The 26,728-nt window shown below is 47.6% G+C and overlaps 1 protein-coding gene across 2 annotated transcripts in view; it reads right to left on the bottom strand.

Moving 5' to 3' along the window:
• ttc6 (tetratricopeptide repeat domain 6) overlaps nt 1-26,728 on the bottom strand; it is a 649,897-nt gene that overhangs the window by 190,058 nt on the left and 433,111 nt on the right. For both annotated transcript variants that reach the window (XM_086003340.1, XM_086003341.1), the window contains exons 18-19: nt 15,852-16,002; nt 12,660-12,742 (exon numbers count right to left, since the gene is read on the bottom strand). In XM_086003340.1, the coding sequence (XP_085859466.1) occupies nt 12,660-12,742; nt 15,852-16,002 (234 nt within the window). The remainder of the gene's footprint in view (nt 1-12,659; nt 12,743-15,851; nt 16,003-26,728) is intronic.

Below are 26,728 nucleotides of genomic sequence, written 5' to 3'. Positions count from 1 at the left end.
CTCTTCCCCCCGTCGCTCTCTCTCTTCCCCCCGTCGCTCTCTCTCTTCCCCCCAGTCGCGCTCTCTCTTCCCCCCCAGTCGCGCTCTCTCTTCCCCCCCAGTCGCGCTCTCTCTTCCCCCCCAGTCGCGCTCTCTCTTCCCCCCCAGTCGCGCTCTCTCTTCCCCCCCAGTCGCGCTGTCTCTTCCCCCCCAGTCGTGCTCTCTCTTCCCCCCAGTCGCGCTCTCTTCCCCCCCAGTCACGCTCTCTCTTCCCCCCCAGTCGCGCTCTCTCTTCCCCCCCAGTCGCGCTCTCTCTTCCCCCCAGTCGCGCTCTCTCTTCCCCCCAGTCGCGCTCTCTTCCCCCGCAGTCGCTCTCTTCTCTCTCTTCCCCCCAGTCGCTCTCTCTCTCTCTTTCCCCCCAGTCGCTCTCTCTCTCTTCCCCCCCAGTCGCTCTCTCTCTTCCCCACCAGTCGCTCTCTCTCTTCCCCCCCCAAGTCGCTCTCTCTCTTCCCCCCCAGTCGCTCTCTCTCTTCCCCCCCCCAGTCGCTCTCTCTCTTCCCCCCCAGTCGCTCTCTCTCTTCCCCCCCCCCCCCAGTCGCTCTCTCTCTTCTCCCCCCCTCAGTCGCTCTCTCTCTCTCTTCCAACAACAACATGCCCTCAAAAGACCCTCGGCACCGCCGGGCACTTCAGCTAGTCTATATATATAAATGAGTCGATCTGCCTGTCTGTCCTCGGGTGTGCGTCTGTCCGGTTATGCGCTCAAAAGTTATAGAGCGTACCTACGCGCGCGTTACCTCAGAAGAAAGCTTACGGTTCCGGGACGGTCGTAAGCGTATTTACTTTTCGGTCGGACGAAAATTGTTCGCGCCTTATGCAAAAAACCTTCAAAATTAAACTCATTATCTGCTACTTAGCATTGATTGACTGACGTCAAGGTTCGACCAATCCTGTGCCGTCACGATTGACCAATCCTACAGTACAGTCCCCTGATGGTTGGCCAATCGGTGTGTGTGTGTGGGCAGGACTAATCGTTTTCATCTCAGGGATCTGGCAGCCATTGTTTCACTGCCATTACTTCAGCTTCCAGCTCAAACTACTTTGATCATCCAGCTTTGAAAAAGTTAGTATCTCTTTTAAAAATAACAAGATTTACCAAAAACGTTTTATAAGTACTTTCACTTTCATCTTTCAAGGTATTAAAAGGTAGAAATGTTGCCTGGCAGCAGATTGAGAGAGGGACACAGAGACAGGGCCCAAAAGCCTGGGACTCGATTTAAAATGTTGCCTGGCACCAGATTCACAGAGGGACACAGAGAGGCCCCAAAGCCTGGCACTCGATTTAAACCGCCCGGCCCAAAACAGCCCTGGCAAAGCCGGGCTCCCCCAGCTAGTGTATTATAAAGGTGGTGGAGCTGATTCCATAAATAATTTTAAAATGGAGTTGGGCAGGTACTTGAGGATGAGGAATTTGCAGGGTTATGGACAAAAAGCAGGGGTGTGGGACAAAGCATGACTGCTCTTCCAAAGAGTCAGCATAGGCACGATGGGCCAAATGGCCTCCTTCTATGCTGTAAGTTTGTATAATTCTATGGGCTAGAAATTCCACTATGCCCCGTTTGGGGCAATAACTTTTGAAATCTCGGAAAAGTATTGCCAGGCGATAATCATTTTCAGGTCCCGGGAAATTGAGATTTAGTGCTCTAAGAGGGAAGTGGAGTCCTAAATCAAGCGCTAACCACTTCTCTTAGGGCGCTAAAGTGCGAGAGCGGGGTGGTAGTGGCAGAGCGCTGAACAATGTGGAGTGCAAAGATACCGGCATCGGAGGCTGCTCCCCTCGCTTAAAGGGAAGGGCCAATGATGGTGCACAACATACTTCTGCTCAGTTCTGTGTTGCCAGGCGACCTGCGTGACTGCCATTACAGCCCCACTCTCAGAGAGTGGAGGGCTTGGACATCTCGCAGCAATAAAGCATCGAAAACTTTCAGCAGGCACAAGACTGGTGCAAAGAATAAAGTTTGGCCTACCTGAAAACCACTGCCTTTAACTAGCGCTCCCCAAGTGGCCAGCCAAGGTGACAATGCCTCCTGTTGCTGCCGTTGCTGATGCCCAGCAATAGAGCAGGGGGCGGGATGCAATTTCACATCTGGGGCAGTAATGGGGCGCTGCGCACTTTATGACGTCACGATCTGCAAGATGCTAGAGGGCGAGGTGGTAAATGTTAGTGCCAGCGCTAAACCGGCGGGGAAGTTTGCGGACATCGCTGAATTCGCCGTGCCCGATCACTATCCCCTTAGCACACCGTCACCGTCCCGCCCCCCCGGCGCTAATGGGAGGCACAAAGCAGCCGAATTTCTCCCCCTATGATTCACAGTTCATGCAGCAGCTTGATTCTCATCAACCCAATATCATGTGCCCATTAAAGATCTCTGCAGCACAGCATTTGGAGCATGTCTTTGTTCCTGAAACTTAAACATCCTCTGATATGCATGTAGATCTTCCGGTATACCCTCTGCTGAGTGTAGCAGATGAACTATCCGATTGTTTTTAAAGCAATCCAAACAATGAAAGGGATTTATTTGTTACAGTCTCCATCATGTGGCTACAAAACAAACTGCAGACAGTTTGAAAGCATTAAATAAGTAACCAATCCTTGTATAGCAACTATACATGTCCGATTGTCAGTTTAGCTTAGACTGAACTGAAACTCAAACTAATCATGGCACCGGTGTACTAAATGATACACTGCAGTAAAATATAAAATTATAAACAAAGCCCTATATTTCTGCATTAATCAGTGATGCTTTTTCAAATACACAATGGCCCAGAACTTCGGGTCTCCACGGGTGAGTACGCACGGGGTACTCACCCATAGGCCCAATGGAAGTGCCGGTTTCTTGCATGCACTGCGCATGCGCGGGAAACCGGCACTTCCGTTCCCCTGAACGAAGAGGTTCAGAGGTCGAACGCGTGCACGAGAGAGGCTGCGCGTGCGCATCAAACTTAGGTCTTTTTTACAGGTTTTCCCGGGAGGGTAAGTCTCCAGAAGTTAGACATGTAAAAAGCAGGCATAAGGCCTACTTTTTACAAGGTAAGTGGTGAATTAATTAAAATTAAAACATTTTTTCCACAGGTTTATTATTTTTAAATACTTTAAAGCAAGGTAAGTTTATTTTTAGCCCCGTTAGAAAATAAAATTATTTTTTTCAAAAATTTAAATTATTGTTTAAAATAGTTATTTCATGTAATTTATAGTTTATTTAAAAAATGTGATTTAATAAAAAAATTATTTGAAGATTTAGTGCTATTTTGGGGCCGTAGTATTTATAAGTTTTGACAGCTCTTCCTGTCAATCTTATGAATGGCGCATTCCCTGCTCTCCATGGCCCACGTGATCCCAGGGGACGCATCGAACTAACTGCGCCCCTGGGATACGCAAGCACTGTGTGCCGGCAGCTGGAGCAGGCCCAGGATCGGAATTCCACGGGGGCCCACAGCACAACGGCCGGCGCGCAAGGTAAGTGCAGGTCGGGGGCTTGCACCCGCGGGAAGCCCCCGACCCGAATTTCTGGGCCAATATATAAATCACGTTTATTTTGGAAGAGTGGGATAAAAGGAAATGGGTGCAAGTACAAGTTGGCAAAGTTGCTCCAATGGACTAGGAAATCTCGCTAAAACCATTGGATGGATTCGGCTCTGAATTACCACCAGTATTAGGACAGACTGGAGGTTGAAATGTAGTAAAGGGCTATGACCTCAAAACCACTGCTAAAAAAACTGCACAAGAATCATCCTCCCAAAATAATTCCAGTGCCCATTAAGGCTTGGTGGGAGCCCGATCTGATTCATGTGAATGGGATCAAGGGGCTGTGTCGAACTGTTCTGACCCATTTCCTCAACTTCCACCTCAAACCTGCCTGAAGTAATTACTACTAGTCTTTGACCTGCATATCAATCTCTTTAGTGCTTTGTGGGTTCATTCAGGACTTTTGGTGCTAGTTTTACTCAGCACTGCTCAAAAGTATTGATTTGTACTGGGGACATGAATTTCCCAATGGAAATCCTTTTATTCTTATGTTATGAAGAGGAAGAGAATGACGACATGGAAGAAGGTAGCCCAATGTCATCAATAAATAAAGGTTGACTCATCAAATAAAGTTACTTCACACCTGCCGCACAAAGTCCCTCATTGACAAAGACATCTGCCAAGTTTCTTCATATAGAGAAGTTCACAGTTCCCCTGCCATCATCCAAACCCCTAAAAGTTGAAAGCATACGCAGAAATGAACTCAGAATTTTAGGCACCCAAGGTGTGTTTACTTTACAGAAAAACATTAACCAAAAAGTGCCAAAAATTCCAATCACCCTATCTGCTTCTTAAGATCATGTCTACTTTTTGTGCCAGCTAAGTTACTTGCTCAAGCTCGTAATCTACCACAGTTACAAGATGCTCTGAATGAAATAAGGCTGCAATGGCAAAAGTTGCCAGGCCCATGTCTGAAGCTCCCTCATGTGTAGACATTGGAGACAGCCTTAAAGAAATGGGCTCAATGCCACTCTCTGGAGAAACAACTACATCTGCACCCATTCTTTGCAGCCCACAGGCTCTGAGGTATTACTGTTTGGTGTCATAACAGATCAGGTAGTCCCAACCAGATCTTGGAATTTCTGTGTAAGTGTGGTGTTCAGGCATCTACTAACGCAGAGTTAGCTATCACTCCAGATGCCAAAAACATCCTTAGAAGCTGTTCTTGGCATCTTGATACTGCACAAATCTCCCAGGCTATTACTGTTTCCAGGGTGCTCTGCAGGTCGTGGGAATTTTCCGCAAAATGCTGCAAATGTGGTTAGTGGACTGCTCCCATTTGTCCATCATCCCACCCATATGCATGGAAACCATCCTCATTGACTCTACATGAGATCAATACTCACGAATCATTGAAGAAATTAAAGAAGCGTGCAATAAGGGCACAGCAGTCATCATGGGTGACTTTAATCTACATATAGATTGGGCTAACCAAATTAGTAACAATACTGTGGAGGAGGAATTCCTGGAGTGTTTACGGGATGGTTTCCTGGACCAATATGTCGAGGAACCAACCAGAGAGCAGGCCATTTTAGACTGGGTATTATGTAACAAGAAAGGATTAATTAGCAATCTTGTTGTACGAGGCCCCTTGGGTCGGAGCGATCATAATATGATCAAATTCTTCATTAAGATGGAGAATGAAGTAGTTGACTCAGAGACTAGGGTCCTCAATTTAAATAAAGGAAACTACGATGGTCTGAGGAGCGAATTGGGTAGGATTGATTGGGGAATGGCACGCAAAGGGTTGACAGTGGATAGGCAATGGCAAACATTCAAAGACCGAATGGATGAACTACAGAAGTTGTTCATCCCAGTTTGGCATAAAAATAAAACAAAAAAGGTGACTCAACTGTGTCTAACAAGGGAAATTAGGGATAGCATAAGATCCAAGGAGAGGACATACAAATTGGCCAGAAAAAGCAATAATCCTGAGGATTGGGAGCAGTTTAGGATTCAACAAAGGAGGACAAAGGGATTAATTAAGAAAGGGAAAATAGAATATGAGAGTAAGCTTGCAGGCAACATAAAAACTGACTGTAAAAGCTTTTATAGATATGTAAAGAGGAAAAGATTGGTGAAGTCAAGCATAGGTCCCTTGCAGTCAGAATCAGGGGAATTTATAATGGGGAGCAAAGAAATGGCAGACCAGCTAAATACATATTTTGGTTCTGTCTTCACAAAGGAGGACATAAATAACCTCCCAGAAATACCGCGGAACATAGGGGCCTAGAAATTCGGTTGTGGGTCCGCCGGGGCTTTAGCGACTGAAATTTTGCGCCGGCGTTAATGCCGCTGCGCCCGACGAAAATTCGGTTGCCCCGGGCCCAGACGGCGGCGGGCGCTAATGGAGGGTTTTTGCGCCTCACTATGGGCGTTCAGTGCAGTTTTCAGGCGCTAATCCCCCGCTGCGGCACCCGAGGCGGTGCGGCAGGCTGGGGTACTGCAGGCCTCCTCCTTCTGTTAAGGAGGAGCTGCCTGCAGCCGACCGCTGGCCGGTCGATTCGCCCGACAAATGAGCCCGGCACCTCGGGGAAGAGCCGGGCTCGCGGGCCACACACATCAGTGCCGCGGGGGGGTGGTGGAGGAGTCCGGGGAGGGAGGTGCGGGCAGGCGGCCGCCGGGAAAGCGGCCGGCCGCCGCTCCACCTTTATGCGCCGGCGCAAAGGTGTGTAACATCCCTTTCAACAATCGTTGGTTGCGGCTGCCACGGGCGAGGCGGCCGCAACTGAATTTGGGCTTGGGGCCGGGTTACCACGGCAACCGGGACGCTGCGCACACCGATGACATCATCGGTGCCGGCGCAGCGCTACCGGCTAACGCCGATGGTAGGGCCCAACGCAATTTCGTTACCAGCTATAATTCCGGCGCAAGACCCTCTAACGCCTCTAATTGGGCGCTAACCCCACCGAATTTCTAGGCCAGGGTCTGATGAAAGGGTGGAACTGAAAGATATCAGTATTTGTAGGGAAATGGTGTTAGGGAAATTGATGGGACTGAAGGCCGATAAATCCCCAGGGCCTGATAATCTACATCCCAGGGTACTTAAGGAAGTGGCCCTAGAAATAGTAGATGCATTGCTGGTCATCTTCCAGAACTCAATAGACTCTGGAACAGTACCCATGGATTGGAGGGTAGCTAATGTTACCCCACTATTCAAAAAAGGTGGCAGAGAAAAAGCGGGGAATTATAGACCGGTAAGCCTGACATCGGTAGTGGGGAAAATGCTAGAGTCCATTATAAAAGATGTAATAGCAGAGCACTTGGAAAGCAGTGACAGGATCGGACAAAGTCAACATGGATTTACAAAAGGTAAATCATGCTTGACTAATCTGGAATTTTTTGAGGATGTAACTGGTAAAATAGATAAGGGAGAACCAGTGGATGTGGTGTATTTGGACTTTCAGAAGGCTTTCGATAAGGTCCCGCATAAGAGGTTAGCATGCAAAATTGAGGCACATGGGATTGGGGGCAAGGTATTGACTTGGATAGAGAACTAGTTGGCGGACAGAAAGCAAAAAGTTGGAATAAATGGGTCATTTTCCGAGTGGCAGGCAGTGACTAGTGGGGTACCGCAAGGATCGGTCCCAGGACCCCAGCTGTTCACAATATATATTAATGATCTGGACGAGGGAATTGGATGTAATATCTCCAAATTTGCAGACGACACAAAGCTGGGTGGGAGGGTATGCTGTGAGGAGGATGTCATGAAACTCCAGTACGATTTGGACAGGTTGGGTGATTGGGCAGAAACATGGCAAATGCACTATAATGTGGATAAATGTGAGGTTATCCACTTTGGCGGCAAAAACAGGAAGGCAGATTATTATTTGAATGGCAATAGATTGGGAGAAGGGGAAGTGCAAAGAGACCTAGGTGTTCTTGTGCACCAGTCGCTGAAGGTAAGCATGCAGGTGCAGCAGGCGGTTAAGAAGGCAAATGGTATGTTGGCCTTCGTAGCAAGAGGGTTCAAGTACAAGAACAAGGATGTCTTGCTGCAGTTGTACAGGGCCTTGGTGAGACCGCACCTTGAGTATTGTGTGCAGTTTTGGTCACCTTACCTGAGGAAGGATGTTCTTGCCATGGAAGGAGTGCAGCGAAGATTCACCGGGCTGATACCTGGGATGGCAGGAATGACGTACGAGGAGAGATTGTGTCAATTGGGCTTATACTCACTGGAGTTTAGAAGATTGAGAGGGGATCTCATCGAAACCTATAAAATTCTGTCAGGTCTGGACAGACTAGATGCAGAAAGGATGTTTCTGATGGCCGGGGAGTCCAGAACCAGGGGTCATAGTCTAAGGATAAGGGGTAAGCCATTTAGGACTGAAATGAGGAGGAATTTCTTCACCCAGAGAGTGGTGAACCTGTGGAATTCTCTGCCACAGAGGGCAGTGGAGGCCAGTTCATTAAATATATTCAAGAAAGAGTTGGATATATTTCTTGAGGCTAAAGGGATCAAGGGATATGGGGAGAAGGCAGGGACAGGGTACTGAATTTGGATGATCAGCCATGATCTCATTGAATGGCGGAGCAGGCTCGAAGGGCCGAATGGCCTACTCCTGCTCCTATCTTCTATGTTTCTATGTTTCTATTGTTCTTTTGAAAACTAAGTCCCTAAGATCTAGGTTCTTAGGTCCCTCAACCAAGGATAGATGTTTCTGTAGAGGCACTCTTCCACTCACAGGTCCTCATTTTCACGAGTGTCCAGTGCTTCACCCAGTGACGGACCCTCTGAATCTTGTCTCTATATCTGAATAACAGACAGTTTGGAAATGCAAGGGGGGAGAGAATGGGATAAACATTTGGCCTAAGCACTTACTGTATGGCAAACAAAGCTGGTAGCACAGAGGAAAAGGCTGAAAAGATTATAGGCTGGGTAAACACATAAAAATGTGGCCTCAGCTAAACGTGCAATCTATGTATTACATATCTGCGTATTACGTAAGTATAGGCCAAGGTTGTATTATAGTATAAGAATGCAACGAGGTCCCCTTTAAGGTAGAGTGTTCTCGAGGGTCAGGAGCAATGCAGCCACATGGAGGGCCTGGAGGTCAGGAACTGGTCACTCCAGGACTTATGTTGTTCTCTGACATCAGAGTGTGTTCTCAGTGGTAATCAGAGCCTGGGAAACAGGTTGTATTATTTGCATGTAATTTAATATAAAGGGAAGACCAAATCAGTCACTGTAATAAAGATTATTATACAAACCACTCATGTGTGAAGGCAGTAACTAGTGGGATACCACAAGGATCAGTGTTTGGGCCTCAGCTATTTACAATCTATATCAATGATTTGGATGAGGGGACCAAATGTAATATATCCAAGTTTACTGATGATACAAAGCCAGGTGGGAATGTAAGTTGTGAGGAGGCTGCAAGGGGATATAGACAGGTTGGGCTGGATTTTCCAAGCTCCAAGGAGGCAGGCATGGAGGCAGGACAGCCAGTAAAATCGGAGGAAGTGGGGGTGGATGGCAAACCCGCCCCCATCCCGCCTCCGTGCCCTTTTGCCAGGAGGCGGGAGGATGTGCAGCTTCGGGTCCCATCTCCTGGAGGCGGGAAAGGCATTTAATCCTTTTAACTGCCTGTTAACAGGTAGTTAACAGGTGGAAAAAAGGATTAGTGCCATTTTGCCTTCACGACCTCGGAGAACCCCGTCGGGTTGGAGGAGACGTGGAGGAGGTCTGCGGTGGTCAGAGGCACCTGGAAGTAAGGTGTAGAGGTGAGTGTTGGGTGCAAGTGTGGAGTAGTAAGTATGTAAGGTGAGTGATAAGTTTAAAAAAGTGTGCGCTTACCTTGTTTTCTTTCTACAGCCTTTAGCCGTGCTGGATGGGGAGAGCCGACATTCTCCTTGTCAATTTCACATCATGGCTGTTGGATCCACCGATCCTACAGACATGTGAAATTTACAAAGTTGAAAGGTTTGATAAGTCCTCACCACAAAGACTCATCAAACTAAAGAGAATGTCAGTGTTTGACAGCTTCACAGAGCTGTCAAACGCTGTCATTCCTTCTTTCAAGAAGTCTTGACAGATAGCACGTCTGATGTTGATGTGATCTGTCAGTGACTTCCTCCCTAATTAGCCTGCTGAGCCTGCAGGGAGGGCTTAACAAGTTCAATCAGGGGAAAATCCCTCTGATTGGTCAGGCGAGTATGGAGGCGGGACATTGACATGACAAGCAGCAGTCCCGCCTCCAACTCGCCTCCATTCACAAAATCCAGCCCGTTAAGCGAGTGAGCAAGAACATGGCAAATGGAATATAATGTGGAGAAATGTGAAGTTATCCACTTTGGTAGGAAAATAGAAAAGCAGAGTATTTTTTAAATGGTGAGAGACTGGGAAATGTTGATGTTCAGAAGGACCTGGGTGTCCTTGTACACGAATCGCTGAAAGTTAATATGCAAGTACAGCAAGCAATTAGGAAAGCAAATGGTATGTTGGCCTTTATTACAAAAGGATTTGAGTATACCTCTTACTGCAATTACAGTATATAGGGCATTGGTGAGACCACACCTGGAGTATTGTATACAGTTTTTGGCTCCTTACCTAAGGAAGGATATACTTGCCATAGAGGGAGTGCAAAGAAGGTTCACCAGACTGATTCCTGGGATGGGGGGATTGTCCTATGAGGAGGGATTGAGTAGACTAGGCCTATATTCTCTAGAGTTTAGAAGAATGAGAAGTGATCTCATTGAAACATACAAAATTCTTACAGGGCTTGACAGGGTAGATGCAGGGAGAATGTTTTCCCTGGCTGGGGAGTCTAGAACCAGGGGTCACAGTCTCAGAATATGGGGTCAGCCATTTAGGACTGTAAGGGACTACATTTGTCTTCACTAATCTTTTTCTTTTTACATACTTGTAGAAGCTTTAACAATCCGCTTTTATGTTCCTTGAAAGTTTACTCTCATACTCTATTTTTCCCCTCTTAATCAATCTCTTGGTCCTTTTTTGCTGAACTCTAAACTGCTCCCAATCCTCAGGCGTGCTACTTTTTCTGGCAACTTTATATGGCTCCTCTTTAGATCTAATACTATCCTTAATTTCTTTTGTTAGCCATCGTTGGGCCGCTTTTCCTTTTGTGTTTTTGCACCAGAAAGGAATGTGTTAGTCATTGCCTATCCACCGTCACGCCTTTTAATGAAGCTCCCCAGTCTATGCTGAATGCCATGGCTTCTATCCCAATTTGCTGCCCAGTCAAGTGAGTTGTCACAATTTTAACACTGAAAACAATGTGAACTTTCAGGGCCAATTGTTCTATGGTTATTATCATGGCCGAGTGCAGGAACAATTTTCGTTGGTTAACATAATTCTTATTTTCTATTGTGCATGCGTAAAGGAAACAGAATGGCAACAGTCAGCACACTCTGCTATACCTATATATGAAGCAAAATCATTCTGTCTCATGGATATTATGTCATAGGTTGAATACCCATGGTGTAAATTAAAATTCTTGGTATGAAAGCTAGGAAACAGCCATATCTATAAAGATCTGAGTTGCAATGTCTTCATAGTGTTATGAAGCAGTTAATGAACTGCTTTATAACACTACTAGCTGGAGTGCCCGGCGGTGCCGAGGCTTTTTCGAGGGCATGTTGTTGTTGGAAGAGAGAGAGAGAGAGAGCGCGCGACTGGGGGGCAAGAGAGAGCGCGACTGGGGGGCAAGAGAGAGGGTGACTGGGGGGAAGAGAGACAGCGACAGGGAGGGGGAGGGGGAAGGAGGGGGGAGGGGGAAGGGGGGGAGGGAGGGGGGGAAGGGGGAGGGAGGGGGGAGGGGGAAGGGAGGGGAGGGAGGGGGGAGGGGAAGGGAGGGGAGGGAGGGGGGAGGGAGGGAGGGGGAAGGGAGGGGAAGGGGAGGGGGGAGGAAGGGGAGGGGGAAGGGGAGGGGGGAGGAAGGGGAGGGGGGAAGGGGGGAGGAGGGGGGGAGGGGAGGGGAGGGGGGGAGAGGTGGGGAGCCCCCGAGCCCCGCCCCGATCTCCCGATCCCCGATGTCCCGCCCCGCGATCTCCCGATGTCCCGCCCCGCGATCTCCCGATGTGCCGCCCCGAGCCCCACCTCCCGATGTCCCGCCCCGCGATCTCCCGATGTGCCGCCCCCCGATCTCCCGCCCCCCGATCTCCCGTCCCCCGATCTCCCGATGTCCCGCCCCCCGATGTCCCGCCCCCGGATCTCCCGATGTCCCGCCCCCACGATCTCCCGATGTCCCGCCCCCGCGATCTCCCGATGTCCCCGCCTGAGCCGGCTTCAAGACCAGAGACACGCCGCCGCGCAACCTACCGCGTGAGGCCCGGCCGGACTCAAGTCGCGCTCCGGGCAGAAGATGACGCGGACGCTGACTCCCGCCCCGCCCGCCTTTACTAAGATGGCGGCGGTGGTGACGCTCGGCTCAGGCCCGCCCCCTCCAGCCTTCACAAAGATCGCGACGGGAGGCGCCTAGCTCAGGCGTGGCTGGTCAACAGACGCCGAGGCTTTGAGGCCTGGAAAAACGGTGAAAGGTAGGAAAATTATCGAGGTTAGACAAAAGATTTACAAATTAATTAACTTTTTTAAAAAACAATTTGTCTTTTAAAAGCAACTTTTTTTTTGCTGGAAATGTAGATTTGAAAAGAAACACGCAGAAAGCAGGAAAAAGAAAGGAAAAGTTTGGAATCAAGATGGCGGCGACTCACCTCGGTTCAGAACGATAAGGCCCGCCCACACACGCACCGATTGGTGGACCGTCAGGTCACCGAAGCGTAGGATTGGTCAATCGTCCCGTCACTCGACCGTAGGAGGGCCCAGCCGCACGCGCCAGGAACCCGCCGTACGATTGGTCGACCTCGACGTCACTCGATGCTAATGAGCGGATAATGAGCGGAATGTTGAACGTTTTTTGGATACCGCGGGCGCAATTTTTGTCCGGCCGAAACGTAAATATGCTTAGGACGGTTCTGGAATCGTCAGCTTTCTTTCAACGTAACACACGTGTAGGTACGCTCTATAACTTTCGAGTTAATTCAATACAGACAGACGGAATGACAGACAGACAGATGTATCCTTTTATATATATAGATGAAGACATTGCAACAACAAAAAATTATCCTTTATTCTCACCTTAACAGGTAGAGGTACTGTGTTTGAGGCTGAAGGTGGATGGCGCATGTTATATCCTTCAATGCACTTTTCAGATTATGGACCTGCCACAAAAAATTCAATTATATAACATGTCACTGATCATCATTAGTTCATTTGAAATTTTGTTAGCCAAAAAGGTTTTTTTACTTCTTCTTCACAACTTTCCCTCACAAAATATGTAGAGGTAGAATTTCCGCTTCTTTCCACTAGTTTTGCTCCCAGATTCCAGCCAATCGGCTGAACCAGCGCAAAAGTGAATTTTAAGCGTAAGTGAGTTACACCCAAAACTACTTACTTTAGGGTTTTGCCACGATCTTTTACATTGGTTTAAGATTCAATTTGCCCAGATCAGGCCCCACCCACAAAACTGGCCACACTCCCAGGTTGATATTGCAAGTTTTTGTCGATTGCATTGGTTGGGGAAGGTTCTTCAAATTGTGCTCATTATTTTTAGGTGCACAGGTACTAGTAGGCATGTTTTAAAAGTTTTTCATGTCAAAAATATTTAATTTACTACTGACCAGTGGACACCAATGAAACGAGTAAATGAGTAGTTTTTTAAGTCATTTTTCAGTGACATAAAATCAGGTTACTCACAGGTGGTGGACTAGACACTCTTATTAAAAATGCTTATATTTAGTGATAAAGCCATTTCCAGCTGTATTAATAAAACTGCACCAGGTTACTTCTCTTAAATACATCAATGAATATTTTATAGTGCAAAGAAAAAGAAATAAACAATTATGTACTATTGTGCTGCTTGATTGCGCTGGTTCATGGAAGATTTTACATTTGTGATTATGCAAATTAATTTTAGATGAAACTCAAACTGTAACCTAACCAGCGCAATTTTGGGCACAATTTGCTGATTGCGCCCAAAGCGGAAAATCTACCCCATAGTTTACATACATTTAAATCTTAAAAATAAGTGCAAATCAAAAAATATATTTTTAAGAAAATAGAATAGTGTAAAGTGAGCCACAGATATCTGAATAAATGTTTGCCTTTGAACTAAATGGCTTGGCTCCTCCCTCAAGCAAACTGCATGGAGACCAAACCAATTAATTGTCACAACACTGTAGCGAGCTAAACTGGGGCGTTAACTGTGAGGTAACCAGGTTTCTAGGAACATAGGAACAGGAGTAGGTAATTTAGTCCCTCGATCCTGTTCCGCCATTCAATGAGATCATGGCTGATCTGTGACCTAACTCCATATACTCGCTTTGGCCCATATCCCTTAATACTTTTGGTTAACAAAAATCTACCAATCTCAGCTTTAAATTATTAATTTACCTAGCAGCAATTGCCATTTGAGGAAGAGAGTTCCAGCTTCTATCACTCTTTTTGTGCAGAATGTTTCCTAACTTCACTCCTGAAAGGCCTGGCTCTAATCTTTAGACTATGCCCCCTAGTCCTAGACTCCCCAACCAGTGAAAACAGTTTCTCTCTATCTACCCTATCAGTTCCCCTTAAGGGGACTGATAGGGTAGATAGAGGTACTGGATGCTCCCATGGATGATGAGACCTAGTAATGGAGGTCCATGAGAAACAGTCAAAATAGAGGGAGCAGCACGAAGAAGAGATGATAGCAATCAGCTAGTGGCAGGAAAACAAGCACTGTAGGCTGCAAGGTGGGGAGGGCATCTTAACTTGGGAGCTGAATTTACCCATCACTCGCACCCATAACTCTGGTAAAATAGCCAGGAAGTAGGCAGGAACCTAGATACACCAGGTCCCGGCTTATGTTGGGAGATCCCACTCAACCTTGTAAAGGGTGGATCCAGAGTGGGGCCAGCCTACACTGGGGGGTTCCGCTTCCCCAACCTCAGTGGCACTAAACGTAAGGTTGGAAGTTGGTACGCAAAGTAAGACGAGGCATACTGGGACCCAGAAGAACGCAAATGGGGGTCTGGGTGTTCAGGCCAAGGAAGTGCTCTTGATCCCGGAAAGTAGCCAGGCACTAGAGTTTCTTGGTGAGTGCCCAAGTTGCACCCATACTGGCTCAGCTGTCCACCAGGCCCATGCAAATTAAGTGCCTTCCCACTGATGTTACATAGTCGAGCAGGGTCAGTGTAGAAGGCACTAACGGGCATGATCCCTTTGTAACTACCGAGATTGTGGCCCAAGAATTTTAAGGACCCTGGTTCTTTTCAGACAGCTTTCAAATGTTTGAAATGACTATTTGTATCAGAAAATTTAAAAAAACCTTTTTGTTTTTTTAACAGTTGCAGAATTTTCTTTTTTAGAAATTGTTGAGATAAGCTCAGTTTTCTTTACAATAAAGGTGGTGTGTTTTTATTGACCTTTGTTGTGCATTATGGTATTTAAATACAATTTTTGTGTGTGGTTAATTTTGCAATACCTGGTGTGTGCAGCCACCATTGTTAATGTAATTACAGAGAGAAATGGCACAAATCATAGCAACCACTGCATTAAACAGGAACAGGTGCACTAAGCATCAAACTGCATCAAAATAACAGCAAAAAGAAAAAATCAACCAGAATTGTGGAGTGCAGTAAAATCTAAGGTAACTGCAAAATGAGATTGAAGAGGTTGGAGCTTAATGGAAACTGATCAGAGAAAATAAAGGTGGTGATTGGCTCGGAGCTAGCCTGAGTGCCTGGATAGGTAGAGCTTTTCCAAATCTATGTGCCTTTTATTTGGTCACAAGCGCCTGTGCATCCTGATCTTTTAACCATGTTGGTATAAAAGAGCTTTAACCAATAGCACCATGGGGAGACCTTGCTGATTTTTGTCAGCAAATGCTGAAGAGCAAATACCAAATAGAAAATGCTGCCAGCTTGAAATACTATTGGCTACCAGGTGTCGCCACGTGGTTACTTCTCATGTTTGAGCCTAGATAGTGTCAGCAGGCTATTTAACCATGGAAAATATCACAGCTGACTGTCATCCTGACCGTGTGCACTTCTAAAAGTTAGTTGATAGTGGTCAGCAGAGGGAACCCTGGGTGATTTACCCCTTACATAGCTCAAGGTCACTGAGGCCAAATGTAGGTATCTCATGTCCAGAGTGAGGTCAGCTAACTTTTGATTAAGAATCAAAAATGGGACTTTCATGGCAATTAATCAATTTAAAAACATAGAGATAAAGAGGTAGTCAACTGAGGCACAAAAATCAAGTTTAACAATTTTGTTTCAAGTACTTATATACCTTATGATACGCCTCTGCCCGACACACATATGCTCTTGTAGAAGTTGGCTCAACCTTTAAGGCATTTGTAAACCTGCGTATTGCCTCATAATAGTGATCCATTTTTAAAAGGAAAATAAGCCCAAGATTTATATGAGCTAAGGAAACAACTCTGGAAATAAAACACAGGGTATATTAATCATACAGAAAAGGCTGATTCAATAATAAGTGTATATATATATATATGTATATATTACAGCATTCAGACCTTAAAACAGTTTTATTATTCAGCAAAAACTCATCTGCATTATTTAGATGTGGACCTGAAAGTATTCACCTATACTCTGCTTAGTCTCCAGAATTAACTCAATCAATGCTGCAAAAGCAATATATTTTACTAATTTATCAGTTAAGTAGTAAACATTTCCAACTCCATAATTTATTAGCAGGTATTTCTTACCAGCAGTTAGCATGCTGGCACTGAGTAAAATAATTTACATTCTTCAAGTGTTAATCATGCCAAAAAAAATCAGAATTAAAAGTATAATCCAGCTTTACGACAAGCTGTACTTGCCATATGCCTAATTTTAATCCTCAATAACAGCAACATTTTCTGGAACAAGATGAAAAGAATTTCAGATAAAGGACGATGCATTTCTAAGACCTTATGTGAAGTATAATTAATCAAACTCATTTCCGTTGAAATCTTGCACAGTTCATAGATAGATTAATCACCTTTTGGTGTAGCAGTCATTATTTTGTGAATTAAGTTATCCTCGATATACTGTGAGCATAGTAAGCAGACTACTGGGGAAAGTAGAAGAATATCTGTTCCTTTAAACAATTTTCCTCCAACTATAATAATTAACGTACGAACACATAATATGTTCATCTGAAATTCCTCTCTGCTATTTCAGCAGAGACAGTAGCTCATTTTAAAATAAATAGCTGTCAGTTATACAAATCTATTTTTCTTCATTAGATGATTTTGTGGCGGAGCCACGAAGGGACTCTGATCAATTGTATATAATTCCCTTTAATAATATGTTAGCTACAGCCTGAGTCTGTATCTTTGTTTTCACTGTTTACATGTACAGAGCGCGATCACTTTAATAGCGCGGGTAAACGCGATGACATCATGCCGTTCATCACGTGATCCCCCACCGGCGGGAAAAACGTGATGACATCATGGCATCAGCCACGGGACTGCCCAAGCAGTCCTCGTGGAGCCTCCGAACTGACTAGACCTATATTCGATGTTCTCCTGTAGTTATCCGTTAAACTCTGTTAGTTTTCATTAAACCTCGTTCATTTGATCGCCTGAGTGGACCTCAGTCTTTTGGATAGGAACTAGACATTCCTACATTGGTGACCCCGACTTTTGCGAACGGTTTTCGTGGAAATTACTGAACATGGAATCGAACGCCGTTGCTTTGTAGCTACCACAGTTCTGGGAGCAACAGCCAGCCGCGTGGTTCATCCAGGCTGAAGCCCAATTCGCAATCAGGAACATCGTTGCGGATCAGACCCGTTACTGTTACGTGGTCTCCACCCTCGACAGTGCCACAGCCTCGCGGATCGTCAGCCTGCTTGGTAATCCACCAGAAGATCGCAAGTATGAAACGATAAAGGCGCGGTTGTTACAGGTCTTCGGGCTCACGAAGTCGGAGCGCACCCGCCGGCTGCTCGCTATGCCCGGCCTTGGGGACTCCAAGCTGTCCGAGCTCATGAGCCAAATGCTCATGCTCCTGGGCTCCGAACCGGAATGCTTCCTCAGCCAGCTACCAGAGCAGGTTCAGGCTGCCCTAGCCAGGTCGGAAGTCACAGACTGCGCAGAGCTGGCTGCCGAAGCGGACAAGATCTTCGCAGTGACACAGCAGTACTGCGCTGCCACGAGGCGCCCATCCCCCACAGACGCTGCTCCAGCCCCTCAACCTGCGGGGTTGTGCTTCTACCACGCCCGTTTTGGCGCGAAAGCAAGATGCTGCCGCCCTCCCTGCAGCTTTTCGCTCAAAAAAAAAAACAGCAGCAACCCTGTCGAAAGAAGACCGGTTATAACAAGTGCCCCGTGGCTGCGATGGCAATCGGTAATTCGGGAAAACTCCTCTTCATCACCGACTCCCTATCTGGTCGACGTTTCCTCTGCAACACCGGGGCGCAGTGCAGCATCCTACCTGCGTCAAATCTTGATCTACAAGCCGGGGGGCACAGCCCCTCTCTTGAGGCGGCTAATGATGGGGCCATTCGGACCTTCTGAAGACGGCGGGTCCAGGTGTGCTTCGGCGGCCAGCGGTTTTACTGGGATTTCATCACGGCCAAAGTCTCTCAAGCCATCCTCGGGGCAGATTTTTTGTGCGCCAGCGGTCTCCTGGTGGATGTACGGCACCGCCGGTTGATCAATGTGGCCACTTTTCACTCCATCCCGTGCCACCACGGTAACGCCGTGTCGTGCACTGTCTCCTGTGCGTTCCCACCTCCGGATGACTTCACTCGCCTCCTCGGAGATTTCCCAGACCTGACCAGACCCACTTTCTCTTCCACGGCCACGAAACATGGTGTCGAACATCACATCACCACTACTGGCTCCCTGGTCTACGCACGGGCCCGGCGCCTTGAACCTGGCAAGCTTGCGGCTGCGAAAGCGGAGTTTGACACAATGGAGCGGCTAGTGATTATTCGCTGGTCGAATAGTCCCTGGTCTTCGCCTCTCCACATTGTTCCGAAACCTGGCGGCGGATGACGGCATTGCGGCGACTAACAATGCCACTACTCCTGATCGGTACCCGATCCCTCATATTCAGGATTTCTCTGCCCATTTGGCGGGAAATACCATTTTTTCAAAAGTCGACCTTGTCCGTGGCTACCATCAGGTCCCCGTACACCCGCAAGACATCCCGAAAACTGCAGTCATCACCCCATTCGGCCTGTTTGAATTTCTGCGGATGCCATTTGGATTGAAGAACGCTGCACAGGCTTTCCAGCGCTTGATGGACTCCGTGCTTCTGGACCTCAAGTTTCTATTCGTCTACCTCAACGACATCCTCATCGCCAGCCCTAATAAAGAGGAGCACATCTGCCATTTGCGCACCCTCTTTAGCCGCCTCAGTCAACACGGCTTGATCATCAACCCGGCCAAGTGCCAGTTTAGCCTGCAGCAGATTGATTTCTTAGGCCATCGCATCACATCGGACGGCGCAATTCCCCTGCAAACGAAGGTGGAGGCAGTTACTTCGTTCCCACGCCCACAGACCATCAAGGCCTTGCAGGAGTTCCTCGGGATGGTAAATTTTTATCACCAGTTCGCCCCTAATGCAACTCTGCTCATGCAGCCCCTGTACGAGGCCCTCAAGGGCAAGTCCGGCAAGGATCCGATTAGCTGGACGGTCGACATGGACCGGGCATTCATCGACACAAAAGGCGCCTTAGCCAACGCAACCATGCTGGCGCACCCGCTGCCAGGTGCCACCATCGCCCTTACCACCGACGCGTCAGACTACGCCATCGGCGCAGTGCAGGAACAGTGGGTGCATGGGACGTGGCAACCGCTGGCGTTTTTCAGCCGTCAACTGCGGCAAAACGAACGGAAGTACAGCACGTTCGACCGGGAGTTGCTGGCCCTTTTTCTGGCCATCCGCCATTTCCGGTTCTTGCTAGAGGGACGTCCGTTCACGGCTTTTGTGGACCATAAGCCACTAACGTTCACTGTGGCCAAGACCGCCGAACCGTGGCCAGCTCGGCAACAACGTCAGTTGACGTTTATCTCAGAATTCACCACTGACATTCAGCATGTGTCCGGTAAAGACAACCTGGTGGCGGATTGCCTCTCCCGCGCGACCGTTCATGCAGTCCAGCTCGGCATCGACTATGCCCTCATGGCTGCGGATCAAGCCTCGGATCTGGAAGTCCAATCTTACAGAACCAACCCCTCTAGCCTCCAAGCAGCCAACGTCAAATTCCATGCCGCAGCCACTACGCTACTCTGCGACGTCTCCGTAGGAGATCCTCGCCCTATCGTGCCTGGCGCTGAAAAGTTTTTGATGCCATACACGGGTTGTCGCACCCTGGCATGAAGGCCTCGCAACGGCTGATGTCGTCCAAATTCGTGTGGCGGGGCATGCACATGGATGTTCGTGACTGGGCCAACACCTGCGTGGTCTGCCAAAAGGCCAAGGTGCAGCGTTACGTCAAGGCTCCATTGGCCACTTTTGCTGTTCCGGAACGTAGGTTTGATCATGTGCATGTGGACCTGGTGGGGCCGCTTCCGCCTTCGCACGGGTTTACTCATCTTCTTACAATGGTGGACTGCACCACTCGATGGCCGGAGGCGGTTCCTTTGTCATCCACCACTTCCACAGACGTTGCCAGGGCATTCATCTCCTCTTGGGTCGCCCGTTTCAGGGTACCGGCGGACATCTCGTCTGATCATGGGCCGCAGTTTTCTCCTGAGCTCTGGAACGCTGTGGCTCAGGGACTCGGCGTCAAGCTACATCGCACCACTGCCTACCATCCACAGGTGAACGGCCTGTGCGAACGATTCCACAGGTCGCTCAAAGCCGCACTGCGAGCCAGCCTTCAAGGCGCGGGCTGGGTGGACAGGCTTCCATGGGTCCTTTTGGGTCTTCGTACAGCACCTAAAGAAGATCTTCAATCGTCCTCGGCGGAGCTCGTATATGGCCAGCCGCTACGCGTACCAGGGGATTTCCTTCCGACTCCAACAGAGCCATGGTCCGCATCCCAGCAACTCATCAGCCACCAGGAGGCGACCAGAAGTTTTGCTCCAGTGCCTACGTCACATCACGGCTTGCAGAGCTCCCACATCCCAGCTGAGCTGAAGAACGCCGACTATGTGTTTATCCACCACGACGCTCATCGGGATCCGCTCAAACCCCCTTACACTGGTCCTTTCCATGTGATAGAGCCAGGAGACAAAACTTTTTCGGTCGATATCGGAGGTAAACCGGACCACATTTTGGTTGACCAGTTGAAGCCGGCTCACTTGGACCTTGACCGCCCAATCGAGATCACACAACCACCGAAACGTGGCCGACCGCCCACAGTCGCCATGCCAGATCAAACGCAACCGCCCGCCAGCTCGCCCGCCGTCCATCAGCTTCCACTTCAAGGCTACAGAAGTCGATCTGACAGGCTTGTCAGGCCTCCTCGCCGTTTTACTTTTGCTATTAAAGACAATTCTGGGGGGGCGCATGTGACGGAGCCACTAAGGGACTCCGATCAATTGTATATAATTCCCTTTAATAATATGTTAGCTACAGCCTGAGTCTGTATCTTTGTTTTCACTGTTTACATGTACAGAACGCGATCACTTTAATAGCGCGGATAAATGCGATGACGTCACGCCGTTCATCACGTGATCTCCCACCGGCGGGAAAAACTTGATGACGTCATGACGTCAGCCACGGGACCGCCCAAGCAGTCCTCGTGGAGCCTCCGAACTGACTAGACCTATATTCGATGTTCTCCTGTAGTTATCTGTTAAACTCTGTTAGTTTTCATTAAACCTCATTTATTTGATCGCCTGAGTGGACCTCAGTCTTTTGGATAGGAACTAGACATTCCTACAATTTCTTGGTTTCATACTTCTTTACTAAAACAAAAGATAGCAATTTGTGGAATATATTTCTTTTTACCTTCTCTTGAAGGCCATCCAATTTTCCACAAAAGGACATATTCCAGAGGCAACATGTATAGTTGCTGGTAGTGGATAAAGCAGTTTTGTGCTCAATACAGAATTTAAACCACTGCACAGAATTTAAGTCAACGCTAAAGAAAGTAACAATAATTTAGTCGATTAGATGTAAAAGTGGGGTGGAAATTCATCCGGACACATTTTCAAGGAGGGGGGAGGGCGAGGGATTCAGGGGAACACTTCTGTTCTTGATGGTGCGGCAGAAAGATTTTTTTTTTAATGTATTTAAAAAGAACTTACCGTTTGTTGGCAGCCGCAGCAGAGCTAATGACTCCTGAGCATGACCGGCCCATAACCTACTCTGCTCACTGGAAACAAACTTTTCAGTCGGGTTATGAAACAAGCGATAAGTCCCTAATTAACAGATGCAGGAGACTATGGGGGAGAAATTCAGTTGTTTGCGCCACCCATTAGCACCTTAAGAGGGCGATAAGTGGGGCGCGAGGCGGCTTGCGCCCGGGCGCGGCGAGACCGGCACCTCTCGCGAAATTGAGCGGACATTTAGCGGCGGCACAAAACCGCAACGCCCGCTCAGCTGCGCGCGCAGCTCCTGACGTCATTTCATGGTGCAACGCCCTTGGGGCGCCCCGAACCGGAAATTCAGTGGCGCCCCCCTCCTTTCTGCCTGGCGCTCGCAGCGACTGGTTGACTGGAACGGTTCCCAGTCGCTGTGGGGCTGGGGGGGCGCTATTTAAAGGGGGCTCTTCCTGGCTTCTTTGTGGTAGCCATTTTTGGACCACTCCTTCTGTGAGAGAGAGAGAGATTTGCAGAGAGACAAAGGGAGAGAGCTTTCTGCATTGAGTCAGCGCTCGCAGAGGTACTTCTGGCTTCTGACCAGAACTTTGTAGTTGGTTTGCTTTTTCACTGGCATAACCTTGAGTGGCCACATACTATGGGGGCTGCAATGGGTGGAAACGTTGGGCTTCTCCATTACATTGAGAGGGCTCCGATGCGCAGGGTGTGGCTGCAATCCAAGATCGAACCTCCCCTTTAAGAGCTGACCGGCGCCAGCGTGTCTGCGTGCAATCGCTAACTGGCTGCACCTGCGCTGCGCCCGCCCTCGGTGGTAGCGCCTCGCTTCTCCGGCTTAGCACCTTAAGACAGTCGTGCAGCGCCTCTTTTAGTGCTCCAAGCACCTCCTGGGGCGAAGCAGGTCAGTTTAGCAGTAGGTGCCGATAATTTGCGCTGGGCGCTAAATTTTGCGCCCGCTCGAGTATTACGCCCTAAACGTGGCGATACTTAATTTCTCCCATGAATTTAGAAGTGGCCCGAATGCACGGGCAGATTAGGCATAAACCATCCCGCTGCTAAATTTGCCAGTGATGTGCCCGTGTTACACCCGAAAAATGGGAAACAGATACCAATTACTACCCCAGTATGTTCTTCCACAATGGAGCAGCTCCACTCTATTTAAAAATAACAGTGAGAGAACAGTATAGTAATCCCTCCACAACCGCGGGGGATACGTCCCTGAAAACCCCCGTGGTTAGTAAAACCGCGGTTGGCAAATACAGTATAAATGTTCAAATAACACAATAAAAAAGAATACAAAAGCAATAAAATCATGTTATTTACCTTAATCCTAAATTTAAAACCGCGTATATGCAAAATTCACTGCCGCGGTTGGCGAAAGTTGTCGCAGAGAGGAAACCGTGTATACTTGAAATCCGCATATGGCAAAACTGCGGTTGGGGTGGGATTCCTGTACTGTAGATAGCACGCACATAGTGCATAAGGAAAATACGCTGAAAAATTTGATCACGCTGAGCCTGTTTTTCAAGATTAAAATGAGCATCTAAGGGTCCAATACAGCGGGCGGCACGCATATGCGCCTGTCCCACATGGGAAATAGGTCACCCACCTTAGGCATCCAGGGCACACGCCGGAACGATTCAGCTAGATAATGATAGTATTTAATTTTTTTTATTTATTCATTCACAGGATGTGGGCGTTGGGGCAAGGCCAGCATTTATTGTCCATCCGTAATTGCCCTTGAGAAGATGGTGGTGCAGTCTATGTGGTGACGGTACTCCCACAGTGCTGTTAGGTAGGGAGTTCCAGATTTTTGACCCAGCGACAATGAAGGAACAGCGATATATTTCCAAGTCAGGATGGTGTGTTATTTGGAAGGGAACTTACAGGTGGTGGTGTTTCCAAGTGCCTGCTGCCCTTGTCCTTCTAGGTGGTAGAGGTCGCGGGTTTGGGAGGTGCTGTTGAAGAATCCTTGGCGAGTTGCTGCAGTGCATCTTGTAGATGGTACACACTGCAGCCACGGTATACGGGTTGTGGGGGGAGTGAATAATTAAGATGGTGGTGGTGGTGTTCCCATGCGCCTGCTGTCCTTGTCCATCTAGGTGGTAGAGCTCACAGGTTTGGGAGGTGCTGTTGAAGAAGCCTCGGTGAGTTGCTGCAGTGCATCTTGTAGATGGTACACACTGCAGCCATGTTGCGCTGGTAGTGGAGGGAGTGAATTTTTAAGGTGGTGGATGGGGTGCCGATCAAGGGGGCTGCTTTGCGCTGGATGGTGCTGAGCCGCTTGAGTGTTGTTACAGCTGCACCTATCCAGGCAAATGGAGAGTATTCCAGCACACTCCTGACTTGTGCCTTGTATGTGGTGGAAAAGCTTTGGGAGTCAGGAGGTGACTAATTTGCCGCAGAATACCCAGCCTCTGACCTGCTCATGTAGCCACAGTATTTATGTAGTTAGTCCAGTTAAATGTCTGGACAATAGTGACCCCCAGGATGTTGATGGTGGGGGATTAGACGATGGCAATGCCACTGAATGTCAAGGGGAGATGGTTAGATGCTCTCTTGTTGGAGATTTTCATTACTTGGCACTTGTGTGGCGCAAATGTCATTTGCCACTTTTCAGCCCTAGCCTGAATGTTGTCCAGGTCTTGCTGCAAGCGGGCACGGACTGCTTCGTTATCTGAGGAATTGCGAATGGAACTGAATACTGTACAATCATCACCAAACATCCCCACTTCTGACCTTCTGATAGAGGGAAGGTCTTTCATGAAGCAGCTGAAGATGGTTTGGCCTACGACACTGACCTGAGAAACAGCTGCAGTGATATCCTGGGGCTGAGATGATTGGCCTCCAACAACGACAACTGTCTTCCTTTGTTTTAGGTATGACTCCAGCCGGTGGAGAGTATTCCCCCTGATTCCCATTGACTTCAATTTTACTAGGAGTCCTTGATGCCACACTCGATCAAATGCTACCTTGATGTCAAGGGCAGTCATTCTCACCTCATCTCTGGAATTCAGCTCTCTTGTCCATGTTTGGACCAAGGCTCTGATGAGGTCTGGAGCCAAGTGGTTCTGGAGGAACCCAAACTGAGCCTCGGTGACTAGGTTATTGATGAGTAAGTGCTGCTTGATAGCACTACTGACAACATTTTCTGACATTTTCCATCACTTTGCTGATGTTTGAGAGTAGGCTGGGGCTGTAATTGACCAGACTGAATTTATCCTCTTTTTGTGGACAGGACATACCTGGGCAATTTTCCACTTCGTCGGGTAGGTGCCAATGTTGTAGCTGTACTGGAACAGCTTGGCTAGAAGCGCAGCTAGTTCTGGAGCACAAGTCTTCAGCACTACAGCCAAGATGTATAAGGTATGAAGGTGGACATACAATGGCTAACATTCAAGGAAATAATGCATAGTTTGCAACAAACATATATTCCTCTAGGGCATAAAAACCCAAAAGGAAAAGTGATCCAACCATGGCTAACAAAAGAAATTAAAGCAAGTATTAAGTCAACAGAGGAAGCTTATAATGTTGCCAGAAAAAGCGGTCAGCCTGAGGATTGAGATCTTTTTAGAAATCAGCAAAAGGGGACCAAGAAATTGATAAAGAAAGGGAAAATGGAATATGAGCACAAACTAGCGAAAAATATAAAAACGGATTGTAAAAGCTTCTATAGGTATGTGAAAAGGAAAAGACTGGCGAAGGTAAATGTAGGTCCTTTACAGTCAGAGACGGGAGAATTTATAATGGGGAATGAGGAAATGGCAGAGAAATTAAATAAATACTTTGTTTCTGTCTTCACGGAGGAAGACACAAAAAACCTCCCAGAAATACGAGAAAACCAAGGGTGTGGCGAGAATGAGGAACTTAAAGAAATTATTATTAGTAAAAAAACAGTACTAGCAAAATTAATGGGACTAAAAGTCGATAAATCCCAAGGACCAGATGACCTACATCCTAGGGTTTTGAAAAAGGTGGCCATTGGAATAGTGGATGCATTGGTTGTCATCTTCCAAAATTCTATAGATTCTGGAACGATTTCTTGCAGATTGGAGGATAGCAAATGTAACCCTGCTATTTAAGAAAGGAGGGAGAGAGAAAATGGGGAACTACAGACCTGTTAGCCTCACATTAGTAGTTGGGAAAATGCTGGAATCTATTATAAAGGATGCAATAACTGGGCACTTAGAAACTAATAGTAAGATTGGGCAGAGTCAACATGGATTTATGAAAGGGGAATCCTGTTTGACAAACCTGTTGGAGTTCTTTGAGGATGTAACTAGTGGAGTAGACAAAGGGGAACTGGTAGATATGGTGTATTTGGATTTTCAGAAGGCCTTCGATAAGGTCCCACACAAGAGGTTGGTGATCAAAATTAGGGCACATGGAATTGAGGGTAATATACTAGCATGGATTGAGAATTGGTTAACAGACAGAAAACAAAGATTAGAGATAAACGGGTCTTTTTCAGGATGGCAGGCTGTGACTAGTGGGGTACCGTGAGGATCAGTGCTTGGGCCCCAGCTATTCACAATCTATATCAATGATTTGGATGAGGGGACTAAATGTAACATTTCCAAATTTGCTGATGATACATAGTAACATAGAGATAGGAACAGGAGTAGGCCATTCGGCCCTTCGAGCCTGCTCCGCCATTCAATGAGATCATGGCTGATCCTCGTCTGAGATCATAGCTGATCTTACCAGTTCAGTACCCCGTCCCCGCCTTTTCTCCGTAACCCTTAATCCCCTTAGCCTTCAGAAATATATCCAATTCTCTCTTGAAAATATTTATTGAATTAGCCTTCACAGCCCTCTGTGGCAGGGAATTCCACAGGCTCACCACTCTTTGAGTGAAGAAATTCTTCCTCATCTCTGTTTTAAATGATTTGCCCGCTATTTTTAGACTGTGGCCCCTGGTTCTGTGCTCCCTGGCCAT

This window comes from Somniosus microcephalus, chromosome 12, assembly GCF_052327205.1.
Source record: "Somniosus microcephalus isolate GS21.2 chromosome 12, FLI_Smic_1.0, whole genome shotgun sequence".
Classification (NCBI taxonomy): Eukaryota; Metazoa; Chordata; class Chondrichthyes; order Squaliformes; family Somniosidae; genus Somniosus; species Somniosus microcephalus.
This window is presented reverse-complemented; position numbering and strand designations above follow the sequence as displayed.